Here is a 16599-nt window from a genome sequence, read left to right as displayed (position 1 = left end):
AAAAAAAGCTTATTATTTAAGCAAAGATTGTGATTATTGATAATTTCAAACTGAGAGAAAAGTATAATCAAGACTACCAGAATGTGGTAACATTTACCATGTTTCAGGCTCCATGGGAACACTAAAAAGCTCGATAATTTTTTCTCAAGCTCTTTAGCAATGATTTTGATAAAATTAACAATAAAATATGCTTTTATAATCTGTGATAAATTTTGGCAAATGTGGTAAAATATGGTAATTTTATCATGATATCTAAGAGCATGACATAAAAACCATTTATTTGGTTAAATTCATTTTTCAATTTTGTATTTCTTACTAAATGTGTGGTAATAAGAATTGAAATTTTGTAAACCAGAATTTCCGGTAAGCCGTTACCATATGAGCAAAAAAATTACCAAATAAATGGTTTCATTACCGTATAATTTTGTTTTTAATACTAAAAGTATGGATTTTCTTCTATTAAAATCATTACCATACAGCACGGAAAATTTACCAGTAAATAATCCTTGCAGTAAATAATTTTTTCGCCAGGCTAATAGAAAATAATTTGTGTTCAATTAGTCGTGATAAAGTTTGCATATTTTGTTATCTGAAACTTATTTAGATATGTTCATTGTTTTTGGTTATATTTAATAACAATGTTTCGTAATTTTTTTAAAACTATATTGCAATCTCTCTTGGGTTATCAAAAATATCTAGGATTTTTTTTCCAAATATTCTTCGAAATTTCTTCATTGTGACTTAAATTTTTTAATTATAAACATATTATAAATTAATTATTTTTTAATTATAAATTAAATATTTTCAACTATAAATTAATAATTTTTTAATTATAAATTAATTATTATTTTTCTAATTATAATCATATTGTAAATTGATAATTTTTTAATTATAAATTAATTATTTTTAATTATAAATTAATTATTATTTTTCTAATTATAATCATATTGTAAATTAATATTTTTTTAATTATAAATTAATAATTTTTTAATTATAAATTAATTATTTTTTTATTATAAATTAATTATTTTTTAATTATAAATTAATTATTTTTTAATTATAAATTAATTATTTTTTAATTATAAATTAATTATTTTTTAATTATAAATTAATTATTATTTTTCGAACTGACATATTATAACTAAAGATTTTCTTTGATTGAATCCACTAATTTCATTAGCACTCTCTATGTAGGCATGAGAAACATAGTCTTGACTTTATTTGATAATATTCTAAACTACTTAGGGTAATCAAAAATATGTCTATTATGAAAGGAATATTTCGTCAATAATGTTTAAAAATTTATTTATTATGCTTCAGAACATATGTGGTTATTTAGAAATGCAAATTTCTAAATAATGTTTGTGCAAAATATTACTCTCGTAATTTATATGTAAATATTTTTAAAAAAGGATTCAATATGTTCCAAATATAAAATTTAAAGAAGAAACATTTTATCTAAAGCAAAAAAACATTTTTGCCAAAAAATCCATCTCTACCGTAAAAATTTAAGCCGAAATTCTTTGAGTAAAATTTATTTAATTACAGTGATTCAGTAATTTTACAGTAAATATTACTATAAAAATTACTGTTGAATTAGATTTTTATTCCGTAAATTTTTAAAGTAAAAATGGATTTTACTGTAAAAAATACTAGCACCCTGAGTGCTACTTTTTTAACAACAATTTCATTGAGAATTTTTTGTCGTATATCAATTCAGAAATAGTAAAAATGAATGAATCAAGGAATGTTAATCGAAAACTTGTTATTCCATTTGCTTTAATAAAGTTCTCAAACTTCAATAGAATTTAAAAAATATAACTTCTTCAATTTAGATGACGTTTTTTTTTTCCTATTCGTTGCACGTATTGAACTTTTCGGTCAAGATAAATGAATCAAAATTTATCAAAACACCCTTTTTTAGAGCCTCTTTTGACTCCTCGATCAATTACAATATTTTCCCATCCATTTTAAAATTTGATTTGGCCTTGTATTTTACAATTGTATATTCTTCATGTTAAGAAAAGAAACTTGAAAGCACTTTTTGATGAACAGTGTATTTTAAAAGTTCAGCCATTTCCTTTCCGACTTTTGAGCTCCTTTTCATATAAAAACAAACCCAGCTGCACTCGCAATCAATTTAAGTCTAGTTGTTTTGTCAACTCAAAAAACTCTACCTGATCCCCTCTTCAACAAAAAACTCAGTAGGGAGTGATATCGGTTAAAAAATTTGCAATTTAGAATTTATCGTTTGAACTGTCGGTGTCAATAGTGTTTTAAATTTTGAAATATTACAATCTTTGAACAGTTTGAATAAAAAAATAAAGACACTTCACATAAAAATTTGAGTTTTGGAGTTTATTGTTTAAAGTGTAGGATTAGATATTATTTTAAATTCAAAAATATAATTTTAATAAAATCTTTGGTCTCTGTAAAAATTCTGTATCAAATTACGGTATAAAGTACTGCCTCTTTAGGTGCATTGTTCGTAGAATTAATTTTACCGTAAAATATTATACCGTAAATTTTACAGTTATATTTATTTAATAAGAGTTATTCTGCAATTTTACGATAATTATTACTTTGAAAATTATGGTTAATCAAACTTTTTATTCCGTGGCATGTTCCGGTGAAAATAGATTTTATGGTAAAAAGTACAGGTATCCTGAGTTTTGAGAATTGGCGCCTATTTTTAAGCGCTTAAAACGTTTTATTTCCGTCTTCATATTTTTGAAGCCAATGAAGTTTTTTTAATCAAGTAGCACTTTTCAATTATTTGTTAACCTTTAATAATGGAACAATGATTATTATTACTTCAATATTTAATATAATTGTTATGAAATAATAGTCATATTTAAAATTGAAGAAATCTTTATGAAGTATGATTTATCAGACATAAAATATAAAATATTGTTACTATAAATGATAAGTGATAAATTTAGCAATATTTTATGAGAAAGAGTTTTACGATGTCTAAGATGGCTGATTTCTGTTAAAAAAATTTCTGTTATATATATCAGATTTAAGTTATAAATTTCTCTTCATTTCCTTTCGGATAAGACATCCGGTATATTGGACATCGACTTAAAACTTATACACAAACTCTGTTGAAAATACAGACCCTATACACTATGCAAACTCTTATATTCAGATTTTATTACTTATATATAAACTCTATACAGTATGGAATTTCCGTAATCTCAGAAAATATTTCTCTTAGTGCTTAAAATTAGAATTGAAAGTGTTTTGTCCACCACAACGTATCAATGATTTAAATGTAGTATAAAAAGTAAGAGAGATAAGTGATCAAGATCTAAGTTCTGATCAACGCTTTTTGAAAATCATATTTATTTTGAAAAAATATCTTTAAAATGTAAGAGAGATAATTAATCAAGATCTAAGTTCTGATCAACGCTTTTTGGAAATTAGATTTATTTCGGAAGTAAGATTTATTTTAAAAATTATATCTAAAAAGTGAGAAAGATAAATGATCATGATCTAAGTTCTGATCAACGTTTTATGAAAATTAAATTAAATTTCTGCCAAAGTTTACTACGCTGAAAAAAAATCTGGATCAAATTACAATAAAAAGTACCGGGGCACTCAGGGTGTCAGTACTTCTTTTCGTAAAATTTTACGGAAGAAAAATTCGCATAAACCATAGTTTTTCAGCAGTATTTAATATAAAATCATTAGCACTGTAATTAAATAAATATTACTGTAAAAAGTACGTTATGAAATTTATGGTAAAACGAATTTAACGGATGCTACATTCCGAATGCCAGTAATTTTTACCGTTCTTTGATTCGTATTATTTTATATTGTAACACTGGCTTAAGAATATACCATCAGAATTATCAATTAATTTAATTTTCCTTTACGCTTGCAGAAAAATTAATTAATATTATTCATTCCAGTTGTGCCTCAATATTACCGAATCCATGATAAATAAATTACAAGACATTTTCTGGGATTATGTTTAATTATCGAAAACATGAAAAAATTCCTTGAAAACTTGAAAAACTTAAAAAATTCCCGATCAAATTGCGATAAAAAATACGGTCATTCACATACTTTTTACCTTAAAATTTTACGGATGTAAACTCAAGGTGCCAGTTCATTTTACCGTAATTTGACCAATACTGCTCAATACCACAGTACTTACCTCAAAGTCGATGAACTTACAACAAATTATTCCAGAATACTTACAAATTTTTAAAAATGATATTTAACATGATAGCATATTATGAACCAAAAGAAAATTTCCTACCACTGTAATTTTAAAATTCTGACTATAGGGAATTTAATTTTTCTAAGAAATCCATACATAATTTAAAATTTAACAATAACATCATCTTCGGGTCAACATCGAGAGAAGATGTTACGGCATAGGTCAGAAACTTTGCTTTTGCCCTTAGAGTTCTGACCTCAATTCTTGCAGCAGCTTCATCTCTTACCTTACTCACTTGTTCTTAACCATCCACCTTTAACAGTAGTGATTCAACTCTCTCTCTATAGATACTGGATACTTGTTCATCGCCTATCCTTTGTGAGCTATTGTTGATGAACGGCGTGTTTGTAGTGTGCTCCCTCAACTATTCGTTCATGTGTTTCCCTTCAGCTTTTTCGGATAGCTTTGGAAGCGTAAGCCGAAAAGGTAAGCAATACTCGATCCTTCAATAAGTTACAGTTTACTTTTTTAAGAAAGTGTTAAAAACCTTAACAATGCTGTCAAATAAAAAGCAAAAAAAGCATTGTTTTGTAAAACAATAATATTTATTAATATCGTTTGCCGAAAAGAGTTCAAATAATTAAAAAATTACACAATAGTAGCTTTTTTAAAAAAAAAACTTTTTTTTATAAAGTAGTTAAATTTTATTTTAAACTTTTATGATGAAATTTTTTTTTTATTTAGTTATTTAATATTGTATGCTATTTATATTTATTTTATTTTTGAAATCTGTTTCTTACTTCATTTCTTGTTAAATTACAATTTTATTCATAAAACGAAATTAATTTAATCAAAAAATATATCATTGTTTCATTTTTCTTATAAATGTTTAAAAAAGTTAGCGAGAAAAATTAAAAAAATTAATTTTTATTTATTTATTGTTATAACTTATTTATTTATTGTAATTGATTCATTTTATTTTTGAAATCTGTTCCTCATTTCGATTTTTTTAAACTACAATGTTATTCACAAAACAAAATCAATTCAATCTAAAAATATGTCATTGTTTCATTTTTTATAACTGTTTAATTAAAGTTAGTGAGAAAAATTAAAAATTTAATTTTTATTTATTTATTGCTATAACTTATTTATTTATTGTTGTTCATTTATTTTATTTTTGAAATCTGTTCCTTATTTCATTTTTTTTAAAATTACAATTTTATTCATAAGACGAAATAAATTTAATCAAAAAATATATCATTGCTTCATTTTTTTATAAATGTTTAATGAAAGTTAGCGAGAAAAATTAAAAATTTAATTTTTATTTATTTATTGTTATAATTTTTTTAGATTTTTTTTTACAAAGACTTAATTTGACAAACGGTGAGATTTGAGAAATAAATGTGAAAGATTGCCGATTCAACTGTTTTATTAAGTATCCCGCTAAATTTACTTTTATTTTATTATTATTCTAAGAGGAAGAATTGATAACATTTTGTAAAATCGTTATAAATTATATATTTTATTTTATTTTGTTTTAAATTAAACTTAATTAATTTTTCTAAAATACATCAACAATATTAGTTCTCTTCTTGCATTTTAATGAAACAAAAATAAGGGTAAAATCACACCGGATTTTTAAAATTTTATATGGTACAGTTTAATAGTAATTCAGATGAATAATTAATGTTATAAATATATTTATGATATAAAACAAAAGCAAATTGAAGGGATAGGAGAAGCATAAATTGGAACAAAAAAAAATTATTTGTAATTTCCTTGTGAATATTTCTAACATTTTTTCCAACATTCGGCTTTTTTACTTACAATTAGACTAGTTTTAATAATAAACTTGATTATTTTGCTTTGCAAATAAATATAGCTTTGTTTAATTTGCTATGCAAAATATTTCCAATTCCAAACAAACATTTATTTTGTGGAAGATTGCAAGAAGTTAAAAAATTTAGAAACTAAGTTGGAAAGACAATTTTTATCATAACAAAAATAGTTCAAATTGCAACTTATTATACGCTTTCAGCATGGTGAAAATTTCTCAAATGCTACACAAAGAAATGATTATTTTATATTAAAGTTACTTTCGCGTATTCTAGAAAGTCCAGAATTTAAAGTTTGAAAAAAAAAAACTAATTTTTGCTTCCATTTTTTGGAATTTTGTTTAATTGAAAAATTTAAAGTTCCATAGTTAATATTAAGTGCATAAAACATATTTTTTTTAGTTATTACCAATTAATTTTTTTTTCCTTTTAAATATTTAAGGATTATTTTTTCAATTAAAACTTGTTTGAGCTCTTAAAGAGCTATATAAATTTAAATATTAAAATATATTTAATATATTTAAATATATTAATATATTTATGTATATTAAGTAAGCTTTATTATTAAGTAAGCTTCTTAATATATTTAAGTATTATAATATTGTTTTATATATCAAGTATTAATTTTTTTAAAACGCGTATTAAATGTACTAAAAGATAATTTTAAAAAAAAATTTAAATATTAGTTTTCATATGATTATGAAATGATTACTTTTGAAATAAACTCAGGTACTTTCAAGATATATAAGCCTTTGAGAAATTTTGTCAATACTTTTGAAAAATTATAATTTTTTAAATTTTTCTATTAAAATATTTTTACAAATACTTTACAAATACTTGATACCTTTACGAATACTGGATCTTAACTGGAAATGAAGTTTCTTAAAAATCAGATATATTATTTAAAAAGTGTTTTTTTTTCTGGCATATTTCCAGCATGTAGTTTTATACATACTTTATTTTTAACGAATTTTAAAAAGAAAAATTATGTTTTCCTGCTTCTTAAGTTTAAAGAAACAATAGCATTAAAACGTACCTATTCAGTCACTTAGTTTGACACAATTCCATTGCCATATTTAATATGATATTTTAAATCAAAGATGAGAGAAAAAACTGGAAATTTATTTTAATTACAGCTTGTAGAATAGTGTTAGCGATTTTAGAGCATATTGAACATTAATAGACTACAAATATGATACAAATTTGATATGGTTCAAAATTGAACCCCATTATTGCATTTTTCAAGTTTAATTATCCGAAACCATAGTTCAACACTTGAACGGGAGCAACAATGCTCCTGTCCAGGTTGAACTGTAGAACAATTTAATGCTTTATTAAGATTAGAGAGAATTAGCAAAGCATTATGATTAATTTTAACGAAATTATAATTCATATCTGTATATATTATAATTTGAATTAATATTTCAGAGAGAGTAGACTTCTTTTATAGTATATAAAGCTCATGTTTTTTAAGCTTAACCCACTTAAGAATTAGTTTAAGGAAAGTTAATATAGTTCGCTCATTATGGTATTTTTCTGATTTAAATAAAAAAAAAATTTAAAAAACTATATTTTTAGTTTGTAATAATTAAGCCATCATAATATACCATAAAAAGATATATTAGTGAAACATAACACATACATATTGTCCAGTGAATTTGATATTTTATTTCATTTATTTATCAAAAGTAAAAAATTTTTACGATTGAAAAGTGTTTTTACAAGCAGAAAAAAATTCTGGTAAAATTACTACCTATTGTATGGTAATGACATTTCTAGCACAAAGACCTATTAATCTTGTTAATAAAATCAAAACATAAAGTATTTAAACCACTCATTTCGTAATTTTTCCGCTCATATTGTAACAGTTTACCGGAAATTCTGGTTCTAAAAATCATAATTCTTATTACCATACATTTTGAAAAAAATACAAAATCAAAACCAAATAAAGGGTTTTTATCCCATGCTCTAAGCTATCGTTATAAAATTACCAAATTTTAACATGCTTACCAAATTTTATCACAGATTATAAAACAACATTTTATTGCATTTTACCAAAATCATTACAAAAGAGCTTCGGTAAAAACAATTGAGCTTTTTTGTGTTTCCAAGAAACAAGGTAAAGTTTACCATATTTTGGCAGTTTTGACTATACTTTTTTCTTACTGTAGGACGGATTTGTGTATTTGTAAGTCACATTCTTACTTGAACGGGATTACCAATTTGTTCGAATTCTTTTTAGATTCCAAAGCAAACTGTGTATATTTTAAATTTTAAGTAATAACTTATTGAATGTGAATTACATAATAATTTCAGCATGTGACTTACATAATAACTTCATGTTAGTTTGTTAAAGTGACTACGGCGAAACTTTGATTAAAGAATTAACTACAACTGAATAACTGACTTCTCATTTTCTCATTTCAAATTCTATCTCTATGCTGAACTCGGTTTGTTAAACAAAATAAGTAATTAAATCTGCCATTTTTTAACCAATTGATTTCACTTCTACCAACTTCTCATTTTTTTGCGTGACTATGAATACCTTGATCTGATACGTGAACTTATTTAAAAATTTGAGCATTTGAAACGCCTTAACTCTTTAACAACCTTAGAGTTTCTATAATTTATTCATTTTCTTATTTCAATGTGAATTAGAATTTTACAATCATCTAAAAAATAACTTCCTCTTACTTTGCTGTTTCTTTCCCTTTTTAAAGAAAATATTAGTGTCTTAGTATTTTTATTTCGTGTGTACTTAAAAAGAGCAAATATTGTTTACAGTCCTTTTCTTATATTCGTAACACAGTCACTAGTTTAAAGAGCTTGTGATTCAAAAATTTCAAAAGAAAGCATTTTTAGCAGCATATGATTTTCCTCCAACCAATCTATTCAGCAGCATATCCCTTCGCATTGGTTAGTTAAGTCTACAGCGGGCTTACATAATAACTTCATGTTAGTTTGTTAAAGTAACTACTGCGAAACTTTGACTAAAGAATTAACTACTATTGAAGAACTGACTTCTCATTTAAAATTCTAATTTAACGCTGGAACACAATTTTTTAAGCAAACTAAAATACTGATATAATTTATCTTTTTCTATCCGGATTGTTTTACTTCTAATTTTTTACGTTATTGTAAGTGATCTGAAACTTGAAATTATTTGAAAATTTGAGCATGAAAAATTTTATAAAGTTGAAACACCTTAATAGTTATAAAGTTTCTTTAATTAATTAATCTTTTACTTCAATGTTCATTAAAATCTAGCAATCATCTACAAAATAGATTGTTTTTACTTTACATTTTCTTTTATTTTTGCAAAATATTAGTATTTTAGTGTTTTATGCACCGTATGTCCTTTAAAAGAGAAAATATAGTTCAGAGTCTTCTTTTTAAACGAAAGAATTCATTCAGTAGTTTAGTTTTGTAACATATATTATATTTAAAACATGTATGAAACATATATACATACAGATGTTAAATAAAATAATGGAAACACTTTTGCACTTATACATTTTTTCATAATTCTCAAGTAATAATTAGAGAATTATTTTATAACTTCGGAAGTGATTATATAAGGCAATTTCTCATACTTCTCAAGGAAGTTTAAAGCTTTTAGACGTTTGAGGGATCGCCAATAAATTACAAACGGTAAATAAAGTTTTTGAACACCCTATGCCAAAAAATGTAGGAATAAATTTGTAAAAATTATTCTGGTTATTATATGCAATTATTGAAAAATTTCGTTAACCTAGCTTAAATAACTAAGGATATATAGACATTTTTATAAAAATAAACCTAATTTTTTTTTGTCTCACGTTTTTTTCCCATAATTTAAAAATATTCAGTAAAATTAAACCAAATTTTTAGAGCAGTTTAATATTGAACACAGAATTATCGCTTTGAAATTTTAGAAAACTTTGTTTAAAACTGCACAAGATATAGGCAATTAAAGTTACTTTTACACTAAGCATGCGGGGAAAATAAAAAAAAATTTTCACATAATTTTGTAGAAAATGTATTTGGCAACTGATATAAAAGTCCAAATTAAAATCTGAAAAATCTAAGAGATTTTCAGCAATTTTCCATGTAGTTTTCGTACTTTTTAAAGGAAAGCTCAAAATGATAAGGGGTTTACCACAAATTTCATTTTGTACTATTAAACAAGATTTATTACAAATGACACCAGCATAAAAGCATTTTTTCTCTCTCCTATTTACTTTTCTTATAGAATCATATTTGTGTTCAAAAACGTTTATTGTAAGGAATTACCATTTGTTATTTAATTTTGTCTTATGATACAAAGTAATATTTTTAGAAAACACCTAATTATTTTGAGTTTCTTTCAAAAGGTACGAACACTATTTTGAAAATTACTTGAAACTTTTGAAATTTTCATTAGTTGCCAAATACGATTCACAACAAAATTATGAGAAAGAATTGCTAAATAATTTTTTTTCGCTCATGCGCAGTATAAAAGAACTACTTTGATTATTCTTATCTTACGCAATTTTAAAACAAATTTAAGCAATTATTTTGTAATTAATTATAAATTATTGAATATTGAATATTTCGAATATTTTTATTGAGTTTATATTTCATTAAATATTTTTAAAGTTATAAACAACGTAAGACGACCAAAAAAAAAAAGATTTTATAAAAATGTCCATATTTTCATAATTATCTAAGCTATCGAAATTCTGATAAACTATCGCATACAATAACCCAAATAATTGTTTCAAGTTACAAATTTATTCCTACATTTTTTGGCATAAACACTATCTTCTATTTCTGATTGATTGTTGGTCCTTCAAACCTCTAAAAGCTTTAGACTTCATTGAGAAGCATCATGATCTAAAGATTTCTGAAGTTATATAAGGATTCTTTAATTATTTCATGAGAAATACAAGAAAATGTATTAGTACATTTTCATCATTTTGTTCACCCCCTGTGTATTACATATACATAGCAGTAAAGCATATAATTCTCAAAAATATTCATAAATTAAAAATTTCTATATTAATTAACTAATTATGCGTTTTTAATAGCGTAAAAATATTATTAAGGCAATTTTTAAATTTCTTGCTAGTTTCATTTCTTACATTTGAATAAATAAAAGGAAAATTAAGGGATATTATTGATAATTGTATATAAAAATGTGACACACATTTATTATAAGTTATGAACTTTTTTGCCAAAATATATTATTCTAAACAAAAATAAGTCTTTTTATGAGATAAAAATTTATTTTCCTTTGGCGAGTTCCATTATTACTCATTGCACAAAAAATTAATAGTTAAATATAATTTTTAAAAAAAAAACCTTCTTAGTTTGATTTTTTGCATAAAGCTTAAGTAGTAAGCTCCTGTTACAAGAAAATGTCCTTGTATTTGTTGCTAACGCATTCTTTATACTTCTTCTGCACATTTGTAAAGATTAACAAAAAAATTCTTAGAAAAGAAAACAATTACACAAAAGAAAAGTAAATACGACAAATAGGATTGTAATACACTTTCTATATTGTTTTTGTGGCATGTTTTACATCGTGTAATTAAACTTTCCACAACTTATTATAAATGTCTTTTGAGAGAAAGGTTATAATTTAAGAATTGACATTTATATAGAGTATCTCATGAGACGTTTGCGTATAGTATTTCACAGAAATGGTATTGTTAAATCAGGTCGTTCGTGTGATTTAAAATTTCAGACAATTGGTGCCATCGATTCTTCTTCGAAAAATGACAGGCATGTATTTTTGCCTTTTTTTTATAGTTCATGAGAAATAAATCTTTCATCTCATCTTATTTTGGAAAACTACAAAAAAATACTGATATTAGTGTATTTATTTACTTCTTCTTAATTATGATCAGCTAATATTTTTTAAAGAATAAGTCGATGTGTACAGTTACCTATACACTAAGATATTTCAACAATATTTAAACAACTCTGAACACAAAAAACCATGCTGCAAAGCTTTTACATTTCTTTTCGATGCAATACTTTTTCTGAAGCTGAATTTGAAAACTACTGATTTGTCAATTTTTTTAAATTTTTTTTAATAATAATGAGGTGGTAATCATAACTTTATTACAATCCTTCCAAACGCTGTAAGTTAAATTGAATTTTAGAAACTTCAATTTACTGGTTACACTGAAACAGAGATGACTAACCTTTTTCAATTAGTATATCAGTAAATTAAAATGTATTATTTTCTGGTGTCTAGTGTGCCATTTTGTAGTACCTTGGTTAAATCTTCTGGTGTCTAGTGTGCCAGTGTGCAAAGTCTTACTTTTTTCTGATTCCGTTTGTGACAGCTGCTAATATTGAAAATGTTTTCTTAATGCTTCTGAAAATATCAATGAATTTATTAAGCGATTCTCGCGTGCCACCAAAATACTAGTCCTGTGCCACCAAATGGCACGCATGCTATAGGTTCCCCATATCTGCCTTAAGTGATGATATTGTATATTATGTTCTGTAAATAATGTCTAAGAATAAAATGAAAAATTTTTTAAGCAATTATTTTTTTTTTTACGAAACGCAATCTTAATTGGTCCCAAAGGAACGATGTTATAATATCAAAATGTAATTTTGTAGTTCCGCTTTGCTAGATATTACTGAAAACGTATATTTTGTATCAATGTGACTCGTTTTTGATCACAAATGTTTATCTACTTAAAGAAGATTCGTTGTTAAAGCTTTCTCCATTTAGTGATTATTTTTTGATTGCTATTATCTCTAAATAAGCCTTAATATTTTGGAGATAAGATATCTTAGGATCAATATCGAACCTTACATTATTTATAATTTTATATTTTTTAACAAATGTTTGATATCTTCCAATGAATTTGCATTTCAAGCAATCTAATGATAGATTGCTTGAAGTTACATATGTTGCAAACTTGTATTAGGGGAATTAGTTTATCAGTCTACAATACAAGAAAATAGTTGAAATAATTATTTAATATAATTAAAATGGAAGAGGTTTAATAAACTTAAATTTATTTTTTCTCCTTGCATAACTTACTGTTAATTTTTTTTTTCTTTTATTTTATGAGATACCTAATATTTTCGAAAATCTCCTTTAAAAAAATGTTGAGGAAGAGATGTCTAAATGTTTTATGTGTATTTCATTGTGTGTGATTTAAAATAATTTCATGCCTAATTTTAGAAATCATAAAACTGCACAAATCAGTTCTAAAAGTTTTAAACTTTTGGAAAATTTTGTAAGCGTAGATAAATAAAGTTATATATTTTTTATATTAAAATACGTAATTATTGATTTAATTTACTTAAATTTCTTTTTTTTTTTACAGGTTCTGCTTGTGAGATAAATCATGATTGCTGACACTTGTGACTCGCATTTTCATTCTTTGGATAAGGTAAGATTTATCATTAAATTGATACATTAAGAGTATTGATTAATTGATTAAAGATTAATTAATTGATTGATTGATTGATTGATTATTGATCAATTGATCTATTATAATAAAATATTTTATTATAGGAATCAAAAATGTAACAAATCTTATTTAAATTCAGGAAATTACAGTCTAAATAAACACAAATTGAAATTTAATAATAGTCTAATGCACTACTAACAATATATTACGAGCTAACAATATGTAAGTCTAATTATCTATAAATTTGTATTTAGTTGATTACAAACAAATCGCGAAGAAACTGTCTGATTTCAATTTAAAATTTTAAAACCGTTTCGGTTACAACAAGAGAAAAAATTCTGGTTATATTGCCGTACTGTATGTTAGTGGCATTTCTGATTTAAAAAAAAAGAAAAGAAAAACGTATTTCTGGTTAATTAAACCTAAATGTACGGTATTTAAACCATTCGATTGGAGTTTTCAAAATTATAGTTCTTACTACCTCACATTTAGTAAAAAATAAAAAACTAAAAAGAATAGAAAAATATTTTTTATACCAAGCAGTAAAAAATCATGATAAAATTACCAAATTTTACCTCAGTTACCAAATTTTATAGCATATTATAAACCCATATTTTATTTGTAACTTTGCCAAATAGCTTCAGTGAAAATTACCGAAATAATTAGTAAAAATTACAGAGATGTTTGGCGTTCCCATAGATACAGAAGCACGGTAAATTTTACCGCATTCTGATAATTTTGACAGTACATTTTCTTTTCTCATAATAAGAATAAAAAAAATATTGTAAACTGCATGAGTTTATTATTTAGAAAACTGCAAGTTATTTGAGCAACAACAAAATATCAAATAATTTCGTTAGAAAAATGTGTTGATATTAAGATTATTAAATTTATTAATAGACCAGACATTTCGAAATATCAATACCGATCAATAATTTTGAAATATGAAAAAGTAGAATTGAAATTAATTTTTTACCTCATATCCATATACTTAGAGCATTAAAAAATTTATTATTTTTTAAGATGATTTTCGATGGTTTCATTTTGTTTATGTCATTTTTTGCAAAATAACATAAACGTAAACTAATTTTCATTTCTAAAGGATTTTTAAAAATTAATTTTTATTTTCTCTTATTTTTATAATAATGCATCAATTTTAAGTTCTCTTAATTTTCAGATGTCCTATTATGTTTTCTCCTAATCAGTAAGAATTAAAAAAAAAAAATAATAATTTAAAAACGTAATGCTTTTTTTTGGATTTAAGTAATAATCAATATCAATATTAAAAACCATACTTTACGAATTTATTACTCTTTACAATTTGTATATTTGAAAGCAATAAATATATATATATATATATATAACACTGTTAATTATTTATCTATATATATATATATATATATATAGATAATTAACTTAAACAATTTACAAAAAAATAATAACGGAATTTTCATAGAATTAATCATATAGAATATATTAACAAAGAACATAGTAACATATCACTTAGAATACATTAACATATAACGGAACATTGTAATGACTTATTGTTTGGATCATCTGCCACTTGAAAAAAATATATATGTAATGATGTTTTTTAATCGAAGATATTCCTAATTCATACATCAGGGTTCATTTTTACCGGAACTCTAAATTACATATTTGTTTTCATTTAAATAAAAGAGAATAACCTAAATAAGGCAAGAAAAAATCAAAGTTAAAAACGCTGCATTTTTTTAAAGTAATTGCGTTGGAGAGAAGTAGTAATTATTGAAATGCACCATAGGTAGAAAGATGCGCAGTAGCAGGTGATGAAACTGAAAATGTCAACGCACGAGAAGTCAAGAAAAAGCAGACGATTCAGAGAGGGGCGCTAAGTAAGGGGCAGATGGTGTTACAGTGGAAAAATCAAAGCACCCCAATCAGTTAAAGCAGCTGCTGTTGTCTAACGGATAGCATAAAGTAGATAATTACGGGGTGGTATAAAAAATAAAAGAAAAACTACCGTATTTATGTGTTTTTGTTTTATTTTTGAAGAAAATCTTTGCACGCGAATACATAAAAGGAAGTGAGATCAAATTACAAAACAAAAAATATGAGGGAGTGATACAAAAAATTAGGTTGCTTGTTTTTTTTAGATTAATCAGATTTTAAAAATTAGAAATTTACGATTTTTGTTTTTATATATTCAAATACACACATGTATATGTGAGTGTTTGAATATGGTAACATTTTCAATAGTATTAAAATCGTAAGAAAAATTGGGTTATGGGGACAGTAGAACTTTTAAATTACCACTAAATTTAATTAAGTTATATATCTATATTATTAAAATTTATCTAATTACTAAATTTAATTAAATGGCTAATTTTTTATGTAGCATTAAATAAAACATTAAAAAGAACTACAATATAAAATATTAAAAATAAAATATTAATTTTTCAAGTTTTAAATATCATACGTTTCTTTTAGTTCTAAAAATATAGTTTTTGTTATTTTGGTGTAATGTTGAAACACTAATCTTTTCGAAAACCATATTTTCTGTGCATACTTTTTAGTACTAAGATGCTTTAAATCTTTCCTTTATAAATTTGATTTAAATAAACTGAATTTTTAATTCATAGTAAAAACATATTTAGTTTTACGCTTACCTAATAAATACAAAATTAATTGAGACAAAACTATGAAAATAAAATGCGGTCGCTATATCGGGAGGGACATTTTAGTTCTGCCGTATTAAATATAAAAATAACATTGAGTCCATAGAATCGCAAACGGTTTTGTATAGAATGTTATAATAAAATGTTCTCTGTAAAGGGGCTTCTACTAAAAAGCCTACTCTGTTTTTGTTCTTCATTGTTATGAAATAAAATCATAATGCATTTTTAAACATAATATTGTAGGTAACAGAAGAAATTATCCACTTGAATTAAGCATATGCTTACAGCCGCATAAAAAAGGCATTTTTTACATTATGACAAAATTCGTGGATAAAATTATACATATCCAAATGTAGACTCTCTTAAAGTTGATCGTAATTTTACTTGTATCAAAAATTTCCTACGAAAAATAAATCTATTTTCTTTAAAAATTTCATTTTACACGTGGCTGTAAAAAAATACAAAATAAATAGTAAATCCTTAAATCCCTAAGACATTATTTTGTTGAACAGTTACTGGAATACTATAGTAAG

The 16599-nt window shown here is 24.2% G+C and overlaps 1 protein-coding gene across 1 annotated transcript in view; it reads left to right on the top strand.

Moving 5' to 3' along the window:
- Positions 1-4462: 4462 nt before the first annotated feature.
- LOC107450205 (uncharacterized) overlaps positions 4463-16599 on the top strand; it is a 69081-nt gene continuing 56944 nt past the window's right edge. The window contains exons 1-2 of the mRNA XM_016065950.4: positions 4463-4657; positions 13323-13388. Coding sequence (XP_015921436.1) covers positions 13344-13388 — 45 coding nt within the window. The 5' untranslated portion in view covers positions 4463-4657; positions 13323-13343. The remainder of the gene's footprint in view (positions 4658-13322; positions 13389-16599) is intronic.

Source organism: Parasteatoda tepidariorum, chromosome 12 (assembly GCF_982258835.1).
Source record: "Parasteatoda tepidariorum strain Cologne lab strain chromosome 12, Ptep-v5.0, whole genome shotgun sequence".
NCBI classification, from domain to species: domain Eukaryota; kingdom Metazoa; phylum Arthropoda; class Arachnida; order Araneae; family Theridiidae; genus Parasteatoda; species Parasteatoda tepidariorum.
This window is presented reverse-complemented; position numbering and strand designations above follow the sequence as displayed.